Source organism: Prinia subflava, chromosome 4, assembly GCF_021018805.1.
Source record: "Prinia subflava isolate CZ2003 ecotype Zambia chromosome 4, Cam_Psub_1.2, whole genome shotgun sequence".
Classification (NCBI taxonomy): domain Eukaryota; kingdom Metazoa; phylum Chordata; class Aves; order Passeriformes; family Cisticolidae; genus Prinia; species Prinia subflava.
In genome coordinates, this window is record NC_086250.1 from 61,447,366 (window position 1) to 61,470,823 (window position 23,458).

Below are 23,458 nucleotides of genomic sequence, written 5' to 3' on the forward strand. Positions count from 1 at the left end.
TGTACCTGTACCATTAGATGCTTCCAAAGCTCTATCAGTAGAAAAAAAATCATCTTTTGTCTTCCAGGGGCCCAAATGGGAGAATTGCTGCTATAATCTATGGTTCTCCCTTTTGAAGAAGCTACACAACAAGGTGAACATAATAATGAGTTCAGGCTCAACACCTGAATGTGGGCATTTGTGCACCACCATTTTCACATCTTGCTCACCTTTGTGTATGCCATCTGATAAAAGAAGCAAAATATTTCCCTGTATGAGCTTTTACAGCCCTACTAGTGGTTCTGATTATCAATAAAATAAATTTGAACATTTAAAGATAGAAGTTAAGTATTTGTCATCTGACTTTACCTAAGCTTTTCCTTCCAATTCTTTTCTCTACCCCTGCATTTCTTGTTTTAATTTTATCCCTTGAAATCCACCTCTTCACACAGAAGTTCTTTGATTCAGTGACTATAGATATTGTACTGAATAGCTAGGCACATTTTTTAAAGTTTACACAATAAAAACAGCTGCTGAATTCCCTCTTGAGAGGAACTGAGAATGTCTAGTTCCTCTCCTAGCAGTGCTGTTGGCAGGTACAAAGCAGGTCTGGGATTTGAATGGTTATAATGGTTGTACTGATTATACTGAGACTCCTAAAGGCTCAGAAATTTTAGGGGATGGGGAATCTAGAAAGTGCAGATGTCTGAAACATGTCATTATGATGAGTGCACACTGTAAAAACCAAGACAGAAGGAGTTCAGAGAGATGCTAACAGCTTCGTTTATGCAGCAAGTTTTAGAGCTCTGGATGGGTACCTCTCACATAACTCTACACATTTCAGTATTCATTAAGTCACATGGAAACAGTTAATTTTTTGCTAAAGTGTTTATAGAGTTTTATACAGGAAGACCTTGAAATTTTACCTAAAGATTAGTTTTGTAAACACTAGACTTGAATGTATGTGGTTGCACTTGTCCCCAGGGTGTGAGGGAGATACCTATACACAATATTGACCTGAGCCACTCTGAAGCTGTCAGAGGCACACACAGGATCCAGTTTTGTTCTTAGAGCTGCTGTATAATCAGGCTTGTCTCAGAGTAATTTAAATTTTTTGTAGCAGAATGTTGTTTCACTTTTGTCCTTTGCTTTGCTGTGGGGCAAACACGAAGTCTGAGAAACAACTTAGCAGTTTGGAGAGGGGCTGGAGGAGAAGGGAGGAATTGCCTTCCATAACAAGGGACTGCAAAAAGACTGAAAGCAAAAGGGTAAAATGACATTCTTTGCCCTTAGCTTAGCAAGCTTTTTGTATCAATTGAATTTTTTTCTTTTTTTTTGCAATTTTATTGTTTTTATGTTCACCTTTTCAATAGAAAACCTTGGAATTTAAGCATCAAAAAGTTTTTTAATATTGCTGCCACTCACTGAAGTTTCAGTATTTAATTGTTGTAAAATATTCTGAGGGCTCTGAACTCCTAAATGGAGTTGACATAGTCAGTAAAGGTCCAGCAGATGAGATGTTTTTATTGTAAAAATATAACAATCAAATATTAATAAAATATAAAGATACAATGGTGATAAAATTATAAAACTGGGATTTGGAATGATTGCTGTACTATTCATTGACTTTTTTTCTGAAAACAAATTGAATGACTTGGGTTTTTTTCTTGCTTAGAATTTATTCTAGTAACTGCAAAATTGTTCTTTTTTTTAAACAGTAAATCAAAGGAAAAAGAAATTCTCCACAGATGTTGTATGTGTTTGATGTATTAGACACATTTTTGCAGTATACTGCCTGAAACCTAGGGAGTTCATTAACTCACCATTGCTGCCAAGGAGAGAAGCAGTCACATTCCCCAGGCTGCTCTGCCTGTCCCCTGACTGGGGAATGTGTTAGGGCAGTCTTTGTCCTCCCTTGTATTCGGCTGGCTCTGGAGAAAGGGGGATTTCTTCAAACTGAGGGGCTGTTCCTGCCTCTCCCCTGACAGCAGCAGTTATTTAATTACCCTGGCAGTGTGAGGCTGGCTGTTTCCCCTTGCACAGACAGGGATGATGGCAGGTGAGAGCTGCAGCTCTGCAGCAGCCCCCAGACCCAGCCCACAGCGCTGAAGTCTGGCTTTAGCACAGACTTCAGAGAGGGACAGGCTTTGGGAAAGAGTCAGACTTACCTCCTGGCACCCTGGGCAAAGCAAAACAGTTGCCTAAATAGCATTTTCTCTGTGAGGGACCACTCTGGGCATATTTTTTGACACACCAGTCCCAGCAGAGCACTGCTGCAGGACTTCAGCAGTGACAGCAGGGCAGTGAGCCTGGGCACCAGTCAAATGGGATTCCTTAAGGATGTTACTGCCACCCCTCTCAATCAGCCAAGAAAGGTAAATAAAGTAATACAGCATGGCAAGAAATGACCAAACCTCATCTGTATCTAGTCTCTTGCAATAAAGAAGAGTCAGTAAAAACCATCTCTCTGCATTTCCCTACTACTGATCTCCAGAAAAGACGCTCCATTCAGGAGAGCTTGAGCCTTCTCTGTGACTATCCTGACATGATGAGCTTCAGCATCATTTGGAGATTTGAGCTGTGACTGTATAAATGACAGAAAATCTCATGTGGATTCTCAGTGGGGAACTAACTGAAACATCCTGAATGAGGAGCTTGTGGTTATTTGTAAAAGATGCAAGCATCACTACCATCACCTGCTGCCTCCTGTCACTCCTGGATCACTTAAATTCACTGTGGCTTATTTCTCTCCCCCAAAAACTGAAGCTGGTTTAGAATTTCATAGCCTTGAGGATAAATAACATCCATAACCTTGAGCTATAGTCTGTCATCCTCACCAGTACCTGACTGGGATTTCAGACATCGCTTTTTGTCTATAAAATGTGGAATGGTTTGCTTGTGAGACAGCCCCCACTCCATACAAGGTGCTGCTTGCATCCAGTTCCTGGAGGTACCAGGTGGAGCAGTGTGTTTGCATTAAGAAGGATTTATCCCCCTCCTAGGTGTAAACCTCTCACTTGCAAACTCCTTCCATCTCTGGATCTATGGGGGCTTACAAGAAATTGCTGCATTCACATTATAGGAGAATTACTAATACTCCAGTAATAAAGACAGTCAGAGATGGGGTTTATTTCTCTGTGGTTGTTTGAATTGCAACAAGCAAATTTGGGAAATACCACCAACTAAAACTTTGAGATGCAATCACCAAATTGCTAACAATGACCGTTTTGAGCACAGTGGTGCCTGCTCCCATTGCCTTTTCCTTTTGATCCTGTTGGCAATGTTTCAGCCCACGTCACTGGCTTCTGAAATGAAGGTTCAATATTTGAAAGTAACTTGGAACAAGGCATTCTCTTCTTATAATTTCATTTAAAAGAATAGTTTCATCATTTACTCTTTCATGTACTAGGAGTGAAGATGTAGTGATCCATTCTGGTAAGATTTCCTTCCTTTCAGCCAAAGGCTGTCAAACAAACAACCAAGTTTGCACTACTTTGTAGGAAACTACAAAAGGGCTCCAAGGGGAGAAAGATTGCTGTCAGACATTATTTTGTGTTTAAAATACAGTTCTTTTGTCTAATGCTGAACTGCAGTGAATTCCAGAGGGAGGGATTAATAGATGACATTTACATTCATTCATGTATTAGAGATACGTATGAAAAAGAAATTTTAAAAAAATCAAAGGAATGGGTACTGGAAAAATTGTGGAAGGATGCTACTTCTATTTCAGATCAGAAGAGTTCATGAATCCAGAGTTCATCTGTTTTTTCCAAATAGATGTCTACTAAGAGATAATACCTTTCTCTAAAAGCTTCGTTTTTCTCATTAAAATTGAACTTTCTTTTTTTTTTTTTTTTTTTTTTTTTTTTTCTTCAGGTGTTATTTTCTTCTAGATCTGTAATGAGTGTAAATTAGGTAATGGAATAACTGATTTACAGTAGCTGTGATCCAGCTCTTCCTTCAAAAGTGCCAATAAGTCCTCTGGTATTGGCCTTATGAAGACTATTAGCAGTAAATACACAGAGCCTTGCAGTAAATGCAAAGCCAGCCTTGGCTCAAGCAAAGGCCAGCTCCAGTATTTTCACTGGCATTAATTCTAATTAATTGATGGCACGCCCTTGGGGTTTCTTCATTACTGTTGCTATGATGAAACACATGGCAGACCCATTTCTCGGTCTGTTAGCACCTCACAACGAGCCATTAACACGTGTCACTGTTTCCTTCCTCTGTGTCTTTCTCCCAGGAATTATGTCTGACCACCAGTTTGGAAACCAGTTCATGTGCAGCGTGGTTGCGTCCCATGTGAGCCATCTCCCAACCACAAACCTCAGCTTTGTTTGGATTGCTCCGCCTGCAGGGACGGGCTGTGTCAACTTCATGTACGTATAGACCAAAGCCATGGGCAGATGATCGCTCTGGAGACAGTGAAATGATCCAACCTGCTTGCACTGCCTGCCTAAAAGAGCCAGTCAGGGTACACTGCCAAGGGCAGACTGTAATTTGAAGTAAGAATATTCAGTTCTTCCTGGCTGAAGAGTTTCTGTGCATATTGGGATGTCTTATTTAACAAAGCATTTAGGAAGTCTAGCATTTAAAAGAAGTGGATTCTTCTTAGTAATTAATCATATCATTGATGCTTTCAGTATATAGCCCATTTGCACTGACACAGTCTTGTAGCTATTGCATTTAATATGAATTAGAACATTGCACAAATATATTATTCATATTGTAACACTCAGTATAAAATGCAAGTGTTTGAGAGTAGCTATACTCAAGTATTTACTGTTCTAATTTTTAAACACTCTGAACTTCTGATGAACCAAGAATGATCAAGAGGTTTTTTTCTGTAATTTGTTTTAAAGACATAAATTATCGTTTCATGATTTAGTACCAAATAAATTTTCAACAAAATAGCTTAACTTGAATTATTAACATCTATCTTTTACCTTCAAGGAATTTATAATTATTTTTCCCAGAATTTTATAGATCACATTTGAGAGAGAAAATACACCGAGAATGCAGCCAAAAGTAGAAAATGTTTAAAGTTTGACATTTTCAAAGCAAAAAAAGGCAGACAGCTCCCTAATTCAATAAGTGAATAATTGCAACATTTCAGAGACATGTTTCTGTGTTTCTGTGGCTGTCCTGCTGTCAAAACAAACTTTCTGAGTATTACTCCCTTTCAGTCCATACTGGGAAGCAGCAGGCAAGTGCCCCACATAATCCAGTTGTTTGACTGTTGTAAAAAATAAAAATGAGTGACTGACTTCTTTGAGAACATAAGTTGCTTATAATGAGCACAGTACCTGTAGATTGATTTACCTGTGACTTTGATATTTTCCCTTACCTACATAATGCATTTTTTTACCTATACTCTTGGATACATTATTTATTAGCTGTGATGACAATGTCAAGACATTTTTATTTCTAGCTCTCTTTTCTTCTAAACATCTAACAGTAAATTGGGAAATAATAGTTTTGATGATTGGTAACTAAATTCTAAGAGTGCTTTTGTCGTATACACAACAGTATATACCTTGAGGAAATTGGTCAACTATGGGGTTTATACAACCTTTAATTGCTTTCTAAAAATAATTTCCTTTGTTGATAAAGTCGAAGCAGCTAAAATTTGTTTGAGCTGCCTGTATATCTTCTCTGTGTACTGTTGCTTACTCCTTTCTTTCTTGATTTTTTGTTTCTCCTGGTATTCAAGAAAGAATTGTTGAATTTTTGGTCCTAACTTGCAGAGTGACTGCGATTGTTATGATTTGTTATGAGATGTGACCTTCCATTGTGAGTTTTGAGGTCAATTTCTAACCAGTCATTCATTTTCCCGTGGGTGATTTTTTCCATGGTTTTGTATTGGGTGTTTTGTTCATGTTTGCCATTGTTAAAGAAAAGCTGACAAATAACTACTATGAAGGCTGATCCTTATTTAAGTGAAATTAAAGGGATATTTCTAAGACAATGAGTGCTTGTCTATCTTGAAGTCCTTAGAAGGTTCAACATTGGCTTCAGGGGAAACAGAGATAGACCAGCACTGAACAGTTTTGGAAATCAAACCTGTAATTTCCTGTTTGTTTAAGTCACAATCCACCTCTTTGGCATTAGCATCCCTCAAACAAAGGTGGTGTTTGCACTCTGTTAGTGAAGTCCTTAGCCCTGCATAGCAGAAATCTGAATTTTTTATTGACTAGGTAATATGCAGTGTGGGTGTAAACCTACATCTGGCAGGGCTGAGAGGTCTGATCCTGCAGAGGGAGCCCAGCAGCAGAGCTGCTCCCAGGGCCCCTGCACCAGCCTCCGTGGCTTTTCAGAATTCTCACATGAGGTATAAGGATGCTCCATGGTGATACTGTTTTGCTTTGAGCATGAGCAAAATGATGCAGTTATATCAGTTTGCTTTCCCATAGAGCAAATTCAGACCAGAGTGGAAAGGCTCAGTTTCTCTGACGTTGTTGTTTACTCCAGGATCACACTTGTCTGCAGGAACACTGGGTAAACGTGATCATCAGCTGAAGGAAATGTAAAGAGGAGAAATATGTTTTACCTCTAATCCTCCTCCTCAATTTTTCTTCAGCTGCCCACACTTTCTTGCCTCAGCTGGTGTTTCTCCTGCTTACTAAATCACAAGTTGCAGTAAACAAAGCTATTTTTATGGTGAAGTGTTAGTCTGCCTACCTTACCCAGTTCCCTGAATACAAGAGTTCCAGAGGACTCTATCTTGTTTGTCTCCTTTTGTGCCTTTATAGCAAATAACAAGTCTTTTTAACACTTTAAATTTAATATAGATTACATTTAATGTATGAATTTAATTATTTTTGTTTAACTTAGTCTCAATTGAAAGTATTTACAAAATATATGTAGAATCTGACAGAATTTATAGACTCTAACAATAGTTCAGTATAGCTAAGAGCTTCCTATACTGTTTGTTGCCAATATATCTGTGATTCAGATCAGCTCATTAGTCTGTGACCTCTCTGGGGATAGATAATAGGGTTATTAATTAGCATTAGCTTTGACGTGCGACTTTTGAGTGTTGACACCTCTCTCTGGACAATTCTCAGGAGGAACTGGGCAAAGGTCACCAAGCAAATCTCTCACAGGCCAGATAGCTTTTGCTATAGATGCAGAGATAGCTTTTATTAACTGCACACATCAGGGACCTGTTCTGGCTTCCACTGAAGCAGTGGAATTCTGTGGATGTGACACCAAGTCACAGCCCTGTAGATATCATGGGCAAAATTCCCTTTCACTTCCATCTGTGCTTTTTGGTGTGATCCTCTAGAGCTCAGTCAGAAGCACTAAGAAACGAGAATTTGTGCAGTGATGCTTTCAGCCTGTTCTTCATTGTAGCTCTTGTATCCATTGGTAACCAAACAAACATGACAAAGGGGTTGAGATATTAACATACTAAGTTTCATAAAAATCAGTAGCCAGGCAGATCATTTATACCTGTAAATCTGGACATTCCCAGCAACAATCCTCCCTGCTACAACATGATTTGTTTATAAACTGCCAGAAATACTCCTGCCATAAATGTGTCATTCCCAGTCCCTAGTCCACCTTGCATTTCCCAGTCATGGTGGAGGAGGATGGCTCCTGGCCACACTTGAGTTACAGAAACAGCCAGTGAGGGACACATAATTATTGCTGTGCTGCAGGAGGGAATGCTGTGAGAAGGGATGTGGGGCACAATTCTGCAGGGAAGGTGGGCTTGTTTCTGAGTATGTGAGATGCAGGGGCACAGCAAATTGGGATTCACACCAGTTTGCTAGCACAGCACTCAGTTTCTTTACAACCCCACTGGAATATTCCTAATCTCTGCAGTTTGATGTAGTCCAGTTATTTCCATTGCACACAGTGCTGTGCCACTGCTGGATCTAAATGTGATGTTACCTGATGGAGCTTTGCATCTCTCCTTGGCTCTGTGTTTCAGTCAACAAGCCTTCTCCCCATTTTCACCAGGAAAAGGGATGGTGTAGAGCCCTGTGTTCCATGGGGGAAGGTGGCTGGAGCCAACCTGTTTCTGCGCAAAATAAGGAAGTGGTCATATTTTTACAGTAGTTGTGTGCAAATTTATTTGTACTCTGATGGGTTTTTTCCCTCAAAGTACCTTATTATGGCTACTAAATGAATATTAAAAGTACCGTTTTATGAAATACACTAAGAGAAACAATGAGTGCTGCTGGTGTTCCTGTAGTACATCTTAGTGTAATCCTTTGTGTTTTCACCATAGATACTTCCAGCTAAGTTGAGGAAATAAAAGCTAAAATGCATCATTTATTACAGAATAGTGTTCTTAGCAATAACCTAGCACCATGTTAAACAGGTATTTGGCACAGGGCCTCCCAAGCAAATTGCCAAGATCTGTAAATTCTCTTTACCACCACAAAATAGTAGGTCCTCCTTTATACTAACAAGTAATTTCTCTGTTTGTGTGCAAATTTGTAAAATATTATCTTCATAATCCTTCAGTTAGGTTTCATGGTTTGTAATTTCTGCTCTAAGCTCACGCTAACCTAGTTAAAGCTCAGCCTGACAGCAGGGATAATAATGGCTGTTAAGCAGGGTGGCGTGCTGGGCTGCATCTTAGGTTGTTAAGCCTGTTGTTTTATAGATGGCTTAACTTACTAGTTTGCAAAAGTGATAAAGCTGACCTAAATAGCAAAAGCATATTGTGTTTTGACCACCAGCAGGGTTTATTGCAGAAGTTCCAGCTATTGTATTAAATAGAATTGTAGGCTGTAGAATGTACCTAGAAATACAAGTATTTTTCTTATGTAACCCTTTGTGTTAGTCACCAAGCAGGTGCTTAATAATTATGACTGTGTCTATATGTTCACTCTATCTTCTATTAACAGAAGGCTGGAGTTCTGTAAAGCTATCTGCCTGAGTCTGTAGGCAGAATCTAATAAGCTAGTAAGTACTAAAAGGCCCAATCACATATTATGTGACACTTAATTAGCACAGCTTATGGTGCAAATGGCTCAATAGAAATGGGAATAGCTGTGGTGGTGTCTCTGTATGAAGACAGAGGTAAGAGGACCGTGGTGGCTGAAGCAGGGCACTGGGACACTGCTTCTCTTGAGGCAGGAGAAACTGATACTCAGCACAGCTCCTGGAAAAAGTCTGGGACTGCATGCTGAGGCAGACAGCTGAACTGTTGGAAAAAATTCTCAAGAAATTGAAAATCTCAGTGTTTTTCACTGAGAATATGCCTGTTCTCATAATCACCTTAAATTACAACTCCTATCTGGGGAGTTGGAAGTACCCTATTCCAGAACTGGTGTCTTGGTTTGGAAAGACAGGTATCTCTCTGGGAAATCTGGAGTTTCCCTTGGAATGAAGAATGTAAGACCCCTTCCCTCCAAATTATTACAATTTTGCAATTAGGAGCTTTCAGGCAAAAATATGGGAGTAGGAATAACAGTTCTTTACTAGGAATATTAAAAAATACAAATGCAGTAATACAAAAAACAAGCAGGCAAACAAACAAAAGTCCCAGAAAACCCTGACAGTCAGGAATATGACCTGACACCCTGTCAGCCAGGGTGTTGGAAGCAGTCCAAGTAAGTCCTCCTGGAGTGACAGATGGGGTTCTGTTGGAGTAGAGATGATCCTGTAGGCAGGCTCAGTGGTGGTGAGATGAGTCTGGTCTTCCCCTGAGAATCCAGTGGAAAACAGGATGTCTGGGGTCCCTGTGTCCCCATTTTTATCTGGGTAGGGAATGGTTGGCTCCTCCCGCACTGGGTGGAGCATCTCACAATGATGTAATGTGTCGTGTCACTGGTGAGCCTTAATGGCCTATTAACAGAAGATATCCCCTGGAGGGTGGACAAAGTTGATGAAAGAGATAAGAAGCACTGCCCCACCTGGTTTTAGCAGCTTGTCTATTATCAGAAGACATCCACCCTCCTCCCCACCCAGAGTTACAAGAGATAAAGAGAAAAAAATCTATCTCCCAACTGCTTTCCACAGATGAAATAGAATACACATTTTTTTGGTTAAATAACCCAAGACAACTGGTCTTTTCATGCCCATGTGTTTAAGCCTGTTTCAGAAACTAGCAGTGGTGTTAATGTATGAACTCAAAATACCCCACTGTAAAAACACTCTAGAACATAAAGTGATTGAGAGATTTAGCTTCCTATTTAAAGCATTTATAGAAAATCTATGATAATAGTTATGGAAATATTGACTAAACATCCAAGAAGATTACATGCTTTACTGTGTTAGTCCTCTAGCCAGGGTGGGAAAGGTCTATATTGTCTGAAGGAACCACATTCCCCTGGTAAACCACTTAGCTAAACTGCCATTTAAGACACTGTTTACTGTGTTTTTTTCAATTGTTTGAAAGAAGTAGAAAGGACAATCTTTAAGATTAAGTACACAATTATGTTCATACCCAATGATAACACACACAAATAATAACATAAAAGTAAACAGAAAACAGCATCTATCAGAAGTGAGGTCCCTTAAGTCCTCTGCATTTATGTATAATCAACTCTCATTATATGGTTGTGTAAGTCTTTCTCCCTCACATTCTTGTGATGGCACAGAATTGTACACTGAAATACACTGTTGTTCACAGCATTCTAGTTTCTGCCATGATTTGAAATCTCTGCATTCAGTTGAGGGGTGTGCCATAACACATATGGAAACCTTAATGTACAGATAGCCTTGACTTTAGGGTTTTGTAAAGAAGAAGCTGTCTGCTTCAATAAGTGCTGCATTTCTCTTCCTACTCTTTACTGCAACAAAAGGGTGAGGCAGGATATTTCACAGCACTTTGTGATATTGGTGTGTGCTCTGAGTCAGGGATTGTATAGGCGTCACTAAATAAGAGACAGTCATTACTTACAGACAGAGCAGTTCCAACATTAGCCCAGTGTTGCAGTAATTTTTATTTTCTGTACTGCTTATAACTTATGTTTTGTAGAAAAAAAAATCAGTAATTGTTCCTTGCTGATGTGTCAGTCTAGTGGAACTGTGAAGAAAAATTACTCCCTTGCTTGGTTTTCCACTTCCCTGGGCAGAGGCATTGTTGTGCCGTCAATCAACATTATGTGTAATATTCTGAAAATCACGAGCCAATATTTGATTCCTATCTTGGCTCTACTCTCATGTCCCATTTTGGTGTGGTGCCCAGATTACCTCCTTCATCTTCTGTGTTTGTTAATTCCCAGTGAAATGGAAATGCTGTACATGGCATTGTTGTGGCTCCTCTGTGACCCCAAACAGCAAAGACTAATCTGACTGTGTGGAATTAGATTTGTTTGTTAGTTTTGTCTATTTTGTGTTTAGCAGACAGAGGTGATTAATGAGAAATTGTGGGTGTTTTCAGAAACTTCTTTAACAGAAGATGGTAACAAAAAGGGTACTGTGAAGGTGGGTACTCAGAAGTGTTCAGAGCAAAGCAAAAAAACCATGAGAGAGGATGAAAGTTGGTTGCATTTAATTGTCCACTCCTGAAAAGCGGATTTCAGTTGTTTCAACTGGATATAGGATATGTGCCTATCTCCAGCTAGGTGTTTACGTGACCTGTGTGTCTGTAATTCCCCTGAGGTTAATGCATGTGCAATCTGGTTCCATAGACATCCAGGCCTGACATTCAGTTCTACATCTAGGGAGAGCTATCTCAGGAATAGAAGGTCTCTACTAGCTTCCTTAGGATATTTCAAATTATTTTACTACTTCTAGGCAGAAGAATTAAGATCTAGATCTCCACTGACCCAAATGGATCAATAGCCCCATAGCTTGCTTGTAGACCTTTATATTTATATTGGAATCCCACCCAGACAGACTCAGCTGCCTGAACCAAGCATCCTGTACCAAGTCATGAAAATGAAGTTTTCATCCCCACCACCCTCAACAGCAAGTAACTTTGTCTGTGCCAAGGGTTTCCAGTGAGTTCAAATACGAGTTCCAATAGTTGAAATCTGCTGAAGGGTATAAATAAAAATGACAACGGTGTAAAGTTCATAAAATCTTGCAATTTTTTCCTTTTTCCTTGTAGGTCAAATCTGTTGTGTAATATTATCTCAGATTACTGTTGTTCCTAGTAAAAGCCCACTTTAATGAGAGGACAGCTCATTTTTAAGCTTTTCTCTAAGTATGCAGACAACTGGCCATTTGTGATTTTAGACTCCTCATGCTATGTTGCAGGTATAAGAAAAGCAGAACCAACAAAGCCAGAAAAGATGGTTATGTGAGCATGTATTTAAAGTAAAAGCACATGCAAATTCTATTGGAGTTAGTTGAACTTAATTCCAAAGACAAGCAAGAAGCATAAAATGCTACTTCTGTCACTGTTTGTAATCCCAGAGTAGAAACTGCAATGTTATACAGTATTAGGATGGTTTCTTTCCTTTGTGTGATGCAAATTTGTTATATAACATACTTGTAATATATGATAGCAGAAGGAAGCTCAGTATAGCCTTTGGCTTCTCTATTGAGATTTTGTTGTGGCTTCATGTAGGACTCTGGCACTTCCTGCATGAAATGAAATGAAATGTAGTCATTTTCTACTGGTATTATCTAAATAATAAAATGGTCATGGTGACAATTACTTCGGTTCTTAGAAATGTTCATTTAGCAATTCTAGAAGCAGAGATTAGATTTTAGTTTCTTCCTTTTTCTGCAGAACATTCTCATTATTTTTGTGCACGAGTCCATCAAGTCACAATCTGTGAATCAATTACCAGTAATTGTGTTTAAAAAAAATTCTCTCTTGAATTTTGATAAAACATATCTCTGAAATTTAACCTCAGGGTGATTTTTCAGAATGTATTTTAGTTAGCATAAACCTTTGTTTCATTCAAAACATTTCTTTATCTTCCCCTTTTCTCAAAATGGCTTAATTTTGAAAACATGACTGGAGTATAGAACATATTACACACACTCTCAACACTGTTTCCACTAGCAGGTTTTCCTCTGTATCAGAACAGTTGAATTAAATGTCTTTTCCCTAGTAATAACTGATCAATAACAAACCTTTCAAAATTACATCCTAGAAGAAATACACTGAATGAAATAGGCACAAATCCAGTTTTAGGGAGTTCTTTTGGAAATGTTAGCTATATAAAGAGTGAGCACTAGGCATACATGGAACCATTGTCTACAGGTAGACATACAGTGCATAAAACATGAGAGCAGACAAAGGCAGAGGACAATTATAAAAGATATTTTAGGAAGGTAAATTTCAGTGCTGCAGACGAGCCTGTACAACTAAATGCCATGTCTGCATGGAAGCCCCTGGAAGCCCCTGGAAACTCTGGAATGTCTCCTGGCAGACTGATAGAGCCTGATCATTTCAATGCCATCTCTTAAGCAGATGTCCAGTGCATGAGTCAAGTGCATTGTCTTGTTTTTGGGAAGTCCTTGACTTCTTTCAAGGGACTATTGCTAAATGGGTTGGTGAAGAATCCTGCAGGGTGCTGAGCACTGCCCTTGATCCAGAGGAACAATCAGGATTGGTGCTGTCATCAAAGGCACAGGCAACATTTTTCGAATTTTTTAAAATTTATACCTTCACAATATTTTTTTAAAATTTGCTTTGTTTGTGTATGCAGGCAAGGACATATAAGGATATTCTGACTGTATTCTCAGTTCACACAATTAAATTACTTTTCTTGCCTTGTTTGTTTGGAGGAACTTTAATAGAGTGATCTACAAAATATTATGTAGACACACAGTAATATTCAGCAAGGAAGAAATTCTTCTTTTCTGTGTATAACAATGATCTCCTCATGATGAGTTCTAACAAAAGTCTAAAAACAAAACAGAAAAAACTCCTAAACTTGACAATAACAAAAACATTTGATCAGCTTTTGCTGCCCTCCTGCTGGGAAAGATTGATTTGAGTATTGAGAATGACCATGATCTCAAATTATCTGACAGAATGAATTCTGTTGTACAGCAGAGTTATCACCTAGAAGATCTGAAGATGCTACACCAATTCAAACAATACGTGTTTATTTAAAAGCATATTATTGAACTATTTCACATACTGTTTTATGGCTCTTGGTGATTATTGGCTGTTTTTGTTACATATTTTACATATACAATGGTACTGTAATATTATGTTTTAAGGTTGATGGTATTGTTTTCTTTATTGTTTTGGAGTGGCTTGAATCTTTTTAGTTCTTACTAGAAATGTAACAAATACATTTTCTCTTATAACCTTCCAAATATCCCTCTTAGATCAGGATAAGCTGTTTAGCTCCAGTAGTAATGTACATTCACTTGAGCCATTTTCTGTGAAAATGCATTTTTAAAGTCTTAAAGAATAAGAAGGTCTCCGGCAATCTCTGTAATTTCCCATCCAAATAGGGGAGAGTTTAAAATAACAATTTTGAAGAAATGAATAATGGAAAAAAGAAATTCTCTGTCTTTATTTTCAGTACTTAAGTAATCTGAGGTCAAATTTTGCCCACATTGAACACATTGCTGCAGTCAGGAACTAAAAACATGCTCCACAAATTCAGCCAGCTCCTATCACCATTAGAGTTTGTGCAAAGGATTATAATTGATATGAACAAACTACTTTGCAGAACCTACTTATGTATTCAAGGAGCAAAGTCCTAAACATCCTAAAATACAAAAAATAAACAGTAAAAACACTCACAACCAGTACCACAGACAGTTTGGCAAAGCAGTGAAGATGCCAGGGCCATAATTTGAACGATGGCTTTAACACACGAATAGAGAGAGAATATGTATGGTGAGTTAAGCTGCATAAAGCCTTTCTTCTAAATCCAGATGTAGGCATTAACTCGCACATTTGAGATGGCATGCTTATTTGCTAAGTGCAAAGATGGCTAGAAAAAGGCTTTCCCGACTGATGATAAAAGCTGGAGTACTCTTTCATTTTGGTTACTGCCAAGCTTATTTCAACAACCACAATAGTTATTTGGCTTCATACCAAAAAGTGGCAATACAGTACTTACATGTCTATGGATCAAAATTAGATGAAAAATTGCTGTTTCTCATCTCCAAAGCCATTTGCCACACATTTTATAGGCCTCAAGATGCCTTTTGTAATATGTGATAACAGAGCCAACTGAAGCATCTGCCTGGGAAGAGATTACTTTAATTATGGACTCAATGTCCTATTTTCTGCAAGTGTTCCCCAGAGAATTTCTTACTGCTGGATGCGAGGTGTTATGATGCACATTAAAACCTACAAGTCAAACAAAAGAGGTTGTAAAAGTGAGACAAGGACACCTATAGAGACCTCAGTCTTGTATTCCATGGCTGAAAAAATAACCCTGAATTCTGTTATGATAACTTTTTAATTAATCAAATTAATATTAAAAGAAATTTCCAAAAAAGAATTATAGAAAAGCTTACCATTTTTTTTCTTATCCTCTTATGTTTTGTAAAATTGATTGATAAATAGAAGTCTTCAAAATGTTCATATTTTCCTTTTAATTTTTTCAGTGCAGTAGTTACTAATGATGTAATGTGGAAAATGCAGCGAAGAGGTTTCTTGTTAGCTTCTATTTTTGTTACATGTGATGTTTCTTGTCATTAAGAATTCATTTGCCTTCTGCTGTAGTATCATTGATCACAATTAACTCACTTGATATTAAAGTGGATGTGCTGTATGTTCCTATAGAAATTCTGGGTAAATCACCATTGATTTAGCACAGTTTAATGGATACTTAAAATATTTGTCATTCTCTCTTCATCAATTAGAAGAAAGCCTAAAGATCTTCATTAGCAGCTGCTGCAATGATGAGCTAAAAGTTTTTCTTTACACAAAATAAGATGGAAGAGCTGTAATGATGGCTTGAAGATGCTGTGACAGCATGTGAAGTACTGGGAAACTTCCTTAGAATTTGGAAAATTGCCAAAATTAAACGGGAAAATGACATCTCTACAAGATACTGAACTTTAGAAACAAAACAACAACAACCCGAACGCCAAAAACTGTTTGAAGTATATTTAAAACAGAGGGCCATATCTTCCTCTTTGATTTTGTACAATTATTAGAAAGCTTTATTTTCATAAAACTTTAGAGTGAAAGAAATGCTCATCCTTTATAAAAAATGTCAACTAACATTAGGAACATTTTAGTTTGCTAATTCTGTAGTAACTGTATGTCTTCAGTGACGCACAACCGAATCTGAAAAGAATGTCAGATGGTCAGTACTTCCCTGGTCTGGAGGAAGGGAGTATGGATATTTCATAGCACAGCAAATGAAAACAATTAGCTACCCCTGCAGCATCCATCCCCAGGAGGATCTGGTCAGGTAGCAGTCATCTCATGTGCCTCCTTTTCACATTTTCCAACACCATTTCAGGTGCCTGAGGAATACTTGCTCCAAACTTGGTCTCTGCTGCTGTACAGGCTGAGTTTCTAAACCCAGCCACAACACGATGTGCTAGTGACTGTGGCTCAGAGATTGCTGACCTGCAAATGCAGGGTTGAGTTTGGGGTTGGAAGCGGTGGCACCTGTTCTGGGCTGTAGGTTTGCTCATTATGCAAATGTAGGTTATGCTCATTATGTAAGCTTTAGGATGTGGATGGAGAAAGCTGAAATATGGTGGCTTTGATAGGTGGCTTTGCCTAGAGCCATTCTGGGTGAGGAGGAGAGAGAGCTCAGCTCTCTGCTGTGTACAACATGGTGGGACACAGAGACATGGCCTCTGGCCCCAGGGAAGGATTAAGGATTAAGTATTACATCCCTTTTCTATCTTCTAGGCTTTTCATCGTTGTTGTTTGTGGGTTTTTTCTGACTCCTTCCTCTGGCTGTAAGAAGCTATGCGGTGCCAGGCTTTAATGGAAGGTTTTAGCTCTTACATAAATGGGAAAAGCCCTGTTCTGTGAGGGGGGATTCTTGGACCAGCCTTGGACCAAGTTGGGAACTGAGTCAATATCAGCTGTTTCCAGGTTCAATGCTTTGTCTTTTGATTTATTACTGATAAGATGGAGAAAAGGGTGATGAGTATACATGGCTTAGTGAAGTGACAGAGGCCACTTTTCTTGGTCCTGGATTCAGGAGACATAGACACATGGGAGTGTGGCTGGTCAGTTATTGGTGTCCCCTCTGAGATTCTGGGAGAGATCCTCTCCCTTCAGCTGTGAAAACTGCATGTGCCTGAATCCCTATGCCTAGGAAAATCCCAGTGAGGCACTCATGTGCATCTAGAGCCGAGCTCCCTGGGCTGCTCTCCCAGGCCCATGAGCCCCACATACCACCTGATCCCCTTGCGGCACTTGAATCATGCTGAAAGTCATGTAAAATTTCAACTGTGATTTCTGCAAGGGCAGATATTTCAGCTGTGACACTTTACCTTGCCAGAAGCCATGAAATCTGTTCAGATATTTTCCTGCTTGCCAGGGAGAGCTTTGGGTGAAGTGTCCAGCTTTGGAGCTACTGTTCCTTTGCTCTTGGAGCTGGCACTGTTTTGTGGGTCACCAGTGTTCTTAGCCAGAAGTTTGTGTTTTAAATAGTATGGGCAATTAGGTCATCATTCTAATTATTTATGTGCAAAATGTTGTCTTTTTGTTTCAAAAAACATTCCAAAAGGCTAGAGCTCTCCTGTTACTTAACAGGATGAGATGTCATTCCTTAGGAATGGTGTGTCTCCCAGTGGCTTTGAGCACTGGATTTCTTATTCTGTGAAGCTTTTAACTTCTTAGGGAACTCTTTTTTCTCATTGATCTCAGCATCAAGAGTAAAGTTTTGGAAAGACAGCTCTCTGTCTGAGTTGCTCCTTGCATTGTCAGCTGAGGTCTGTAGCTCATATCTCTCTTCTGCTTAACCTGTCTGTGGCTGTACCTGCTGGGAGGTCTCTGCCCATCTGGACTGGAGGCAACAACTGCACTGTGGTGGTTCCTGACTCTTCAGCAGAAGAGATCTGTGTCTTGGATTGCATGGGAAAGGGAGGACATGGTGTTCCAATCCTCCTCTCTCTTTCAAAGCCACATGAAGCCTCCCTTGACTGGAAACCACTGCTTTATCACTGTGAGCCATTGTCTGTGCTGATGGATGAGGAGTGTCAGCTTTACTTCTCATGGGGGGAGAGCAAGCACACCTGGAATCCGTGATGACACTGTCTTTGTTCTGAAGTACATCAAGGATACATCACATTTCATCTAGCCTCTGCAAGGATTTCAGTGTCTTTTATTACGCAATATGAATGTGGTCTCACAAATATATTTCTTGCTGACATTTTCTCTAAAATAACAGTTCATCTTTTTGTTGTTTGTTCTTTTCAACCCCTCTCCAATATTGCACAGAGCATCCATGTCAAGTGTTTTCTCCTTCTTATGAGGTTCATTCTTAGCTTTCCTAATACCCTGATGCCCATCAATAGTGAAAAATTTTATAATTCTGGCAGAGAATTATGGTCTCCATGAGTCACTTCAGAAAAGTGCACATTATGTAATGTTAAATTTCTAAAATTGATTTAATTCCTCGTGTATTTGTACAATTGTTCATGCCTTTAAAGACATAACCATTGTGATACTGAAATCACATCCAAATCTAACTTTGCATTGACATATGGCACAACCTGTAGACACTAAGACTCTGGAAATTCATGTATTAGGTTGCCAGACTTATTTGGTGGATAAGTAGATTGTCATAAAAGTAATTAGTTTCAGCGTATGTAGATTGCACTTGGCCTTTTTTGTTGTTAAGCTTTTAAGGATTGATCTTTTAATGCTTTGCTGTGATACAAAAACAAAGCATCTCACAGGAGGACTATTTGCGGGTTTTAGTATATGTTTACTGAATGAAATAAAAATAGATTTCACTCTCGCTAGTGTTTAGGATATGTCAGGAATATTTACTTGTATTTGTAAGGATATTTCTGTTGTTGATTTGTAACCCACCAGGCATCTAACTAGTAGCTAGGTTTGCTGGTTGTGACTATGTTCAGAGCTCTGAAGTACTCTTGGCTACAAGCCCTGTGGACTAGGAGAGGAAATAAAAAATAAATTTAAAAAATCATAAGCAAGTAATTCTGAGGCTGACTGATCCCGTGCAATGTGACATAGGTGACTACTGGATGGCTATTACAGTGGTCAGTAAAGGCAGTTTAGTTGCAGTAGTTTTATTTGGTAATGGTAATTAATTTGCATCAGCAGCTCACTGCTCTTGATGCCGATCTAGCTCACAGGTAGTCAAGCTGGATTTCAAGGCTGGGTTTTCGTCTCACTTTTGGCAGCAGGCATTTTCTGTTGCAGAATGTAACTTGGAATGGGAATTCCCAGCTAGAGGTACCAGGGAGTGCCAAAGCCAGGACAGAGCAGGTAATGGTCCCTTTGACCTGAGAGCCTGTCCTGGAGCTGTGCCCTGGATCCCCAAAGGCTGCAGCACATCTTGGGGCTCTCAGCTGTGTGGAGGCTGGAAGGTTCAGAAGCAGTGAACACCCAGTGACAAAGAGAAAGGGAGAGATACAAACCTCAGCCAAAACAGGGATATTAGCCAAGTTTATTAAGTTTTCATGAGTTTAATTAGATTTTCAGACAGTAACGAAGTTACTGAGTAAGTGAAGCTCAGTGTTTGCAAGTGCTGGAAGCTTTGCAGTGCTCTGTTCAGCAGTGCTTTAATAGTATCTTTAAATTTTCAAGTTATGTTTGAAAAATTAATAAATAGAATTTTAATAAACCCTCTTTCTTTCTCTTTTTTTTTTTAATTGGCAAAATCAAGTCATTGGGTCTTATTCAGTCTGTGAAAGTGTGAGCACAGAATACATTTCATGGTTGATTTATGAGCTCCTTGAAAATATGGTTTATAATGAAATTCCTACAGGCCCTTAACAAAATTAGCATAACAAATAGCAATGTAATAATACCTTTCATGTCTGTGCATTCCTGCAGATTCAGTGTCAGCGAGCACTTGCCAAAGACCAGAGCACTTCCAGCCATGGCTGGGCAGCACACCCAGACAATGCACCCTCAAAACCTGACTGCCAGCTGCATGGCTGTGCAGTTATGGATTCAGAGAGTCTGCACTCTGAAAGGCAAAGTTAAATCAGCAGCAATTCCACAACATCATATCTAATTAAGAATAGCTGTCTTCAGCTCCAGAGTTATTGCTGTTATTACTGGTTATTACTAGTTGCTTAGTTATTACTGAGGCAAAACATGAGAAGTGTAACTTTTGCTGCTGGCAGTACTTAATTTCAAGGTTTTGTGAGAATTAGGAACTATAACTGAGATGGTAGCTAGAAAATCAGTAACATCTTGGTCTGACATTGTCCATATAGAAAGTCTGTATTTATACTTTAGAACTTTATTTTGATGAATTTTACAGTTCAGCCTGGTCTCTACAGATTGGTATCCTGATGCTTTGCCTGTGTCTAATGTTTGCAATATGTAAGTTTCTGCCAATGTGTTTCTTTAGAAAGCTTCTTTTTTAATAGAATAACCTGGGCCAAAGCTGGATAACTGGGTCAGACTCAGTAAATTTTTATGTAGAAGAGTCTTCACTATGGACATCTCAGGTTTTATGTCCACAAGAGAAGTGGTTTGCCACTAGGAATTTCGAGGGCATTATACTGACCTCAATCTCCTCACACAATCACTGAACCAAATTAAAGAGCAAAAGTACTATGCAGCTGTTAGTATACAAAGGGATGGTGGAGGCTGTTGAAATACAGAGCAGAAGAAAGACAGTGAGTAGCATAATCTTTGGTCTCCCAGCAACTGATGCACAGTTATGGATAGATGAAGCTAAATTTTAGCATTGAGGTTTGTATATGCAGAGTATAATTACATTTTTATTCTAAAAATGTCATTAAAACAATGTTGGACTAAGTGGTTTCTTTTCAAAGGAAAAGTTAAAATGGGAGATATAATTCCAGATGAGATAGTTAGAAAGAACTGTTTACTGTGTTTCTCATTGGCATACTGTTGAGATTATTTTGGGAAATACAGAAATGGGTGGGGATGCAAAAATATAGTCTGGGAAATAGAAAAGAGCAGAGAGCTTTTGATGAGACAGCAAAGCTTGTAGGGGTGCCAGTTAAGCCAGGCCTAGGAAGACTTCATGTAGAAAGTCAGGACCTTGCCTACAGAAACTTGGAAAAGTAAAAATCCTTGAGAGACAACTTTGTTGTTCATACAGAGCTGTTTTGTTTCGTTTTAGTGGTATGTCTGTGCCTGTGGAAATCCTCAAATTTCCACTATCAAAATGTCAGATTAGGAGGTGACTCAGTACTGGAGATTATGGTTTACTGGGGAGAGGAGCAGAGATAGAGGAGCCAAAACAGTTTTGGGAAGCCCAAACCAAGGCTTGACATTGTCATAATAATTCAAGCAATATTATTTCTTTTACTTAAGCACTATGGGGTAACTAAGGTAAAAAGTGATCATGAAAAGGTTTTATCTTAATTTATATGAAATGGGGACAGTGTCCATCTCCTGCACTCAGACACAGCCTTCAGCTTTCTCACTGTCATTTTTAATAGGAGAATTTGCCTGTTTTGTTAATAGATTAATGGAATAAATCAACCACTCTTAGGTTCAGTAGCATACAAATTGTCACTGTTTTTTCCTCTGTTTTTTGACTAGCCAAGCTAAGTATCCTGAAAGATTTGGGCTTCAGTCATCATGGTCAGTGCTTGGTCCATTAACCAGATTTCTTAGGTTTACAGTCTTTCTCTTTTTAGCACAATTATTTTTCTCTCATCATGACTCTTGTAGCCCTTAGCAGATCCAACAAGGAAGGAGAGAGATGATTCCCAGGGAATCAAACTACTTCTTTTATAGTTGTTACATTCATGACATTGCTCATGACAAGAGGGTCATAATCTAGCTCTACAGTTGTTGCCTCATGAATTGTACACCATATGAATCTGGGTCTCTAAATGATGCAAAAACTTTTAACCAGTAAGTATAATTGGAGGTTGCTTTACCATTTCTTAGACACAGACTAAAAGATACTCAACTCATGCTGAGTAACTGCAGAAAAGCTGATGCTTGAAATATAATTTCCTCAAATACTACAAAGTAGACCATAAGAAACAAATTATCTTGTTTTTCTGCCAAAGACTCTCAACCATAAAAACTTTCAGCAATCTTCAGCATCAGATATGTGCAAATTAATCATTTTTTGCCCTCCAATTTCAATTTTCTCAAGGAAAATATTTCCTAATCTCAGTTAGACTGGATTATGCCGTTTTAGGTCCCATGCACAGGATGGTGTTGTGTGAATAGTGCCAGCATTGGTGTGAGAAGGACATGAGGAAGGTGTCTCACAGGATATGAGAGCTTCCCATGTGATGCTGATAACTCACAGTGCAAGAACTCTCGGGGCCTGGGGCTTCATATTTAGCTGAAGAGCTGCAGCAACACCAGTTATTTGTTGGGAGAGTTGCCTGTGCAGTCAGGAGCTTGAGAATCACATAGGTGAGATGGAGGTGCTGGAAGGGGTTTGAGACACTGGGTTCTTGGGCTGCCTTGAGGGTGACTTAACTGCTATATTGTTCTTGTTTTAAAGAAAGGAGGTCTAATCCAAACCCACTTAATTTGAAGTCTGATATGTATGTCATGATTTGATAAAATTTCTTGGTCAGAAGGTTTACATTTTTACTAGAAATGGTAGGTATTTATAATTTGCTGCACAAGTAGTTTTCCTGTTTTAGCATAATTTAGAGTAAATTAATGGCTTGTTATTTATTGCCTAATGCTCTGTAGGAGTGATTTATAAAGCCACACTCTGCACTGCTTGTTACTTTGTATTCTCTGTGTTAGGTGTATCATCAATATCATTAAATGAATTCACAGTGACATTGCTCTGGAACTATGGGTTTTGATACAAGGGTAACAGAACATAAATCAAGAATTATGTTTAATTCATAAGAGGCACCAATCTCTCATTTAAGTGTAGGCTGGGCTAGATGGTGTCAAAAATATGCTTTACAATACCTCTTCTGATTGCATTTCAGACCCTCTCTATATGCCCTTATGTTCTCTGCAAGAATAATAGACAGCAATACAGTGCAGTTTGTCAAGTGAATAACATTTCTGGGTTTATATATTTGGGTGCAAATGCTATCATTATTTTTACCACAAGGCACAAAGGAATATATTTACATGAATATACTTTATTCTTAAGGGAATCTATAAAATTAAAGACAAGTCTTGCATATTCTCTGCAATAAATACAATTGTTAACTATATAAATTACACTTGAAAAATCCAATATTTTGTAGTATTTCTAAATGTTATTTTTACTCCTAAGCAGAAATATAAATAAACTTTTATTTTAGTCTTTCTTTTCTTAACTATTTAAATTTCTCTTGAATTAGTACATTAAAATCCAGAGCAGTAAAAAACCTGTCAGAATATTTAACTAGAATCTGTTTACTTTTTTATAAATTTTATGTAAATATTTCTTTTCCTTTTGGCTTTTCTAAAAAAATTGTTCTTACAAAGCCTAAATTTAGGATTGACACTGACTTGAAAATGCACTTTCACCTCACTATTACTCCAAGTGCATATGAACTCTTGACA

General features: G+C 38.5%; 1 protein-coding gene across 1 annotated transcript in view; it reads left to right on the top strand.

Annotated features, from left to right (window-relative positions):
- RELN (reelin) overlaps positions 1–23,458 on the top strand; it is a 277,609-nt gene that overhangs the window by 73,704 nt on the left and 180,447 nt on the right. Inside the window, exon 3 of the mRNA XM_063396915.1 lies at positions 4,223–4,358. Coding sequence (XP_063252985.1) covers positions 4,223–4,358 — 136 coding nt within the window. The remainder of the gene's footprint in view (positions 1–4,222; positions 4,359–23,458) is intronic.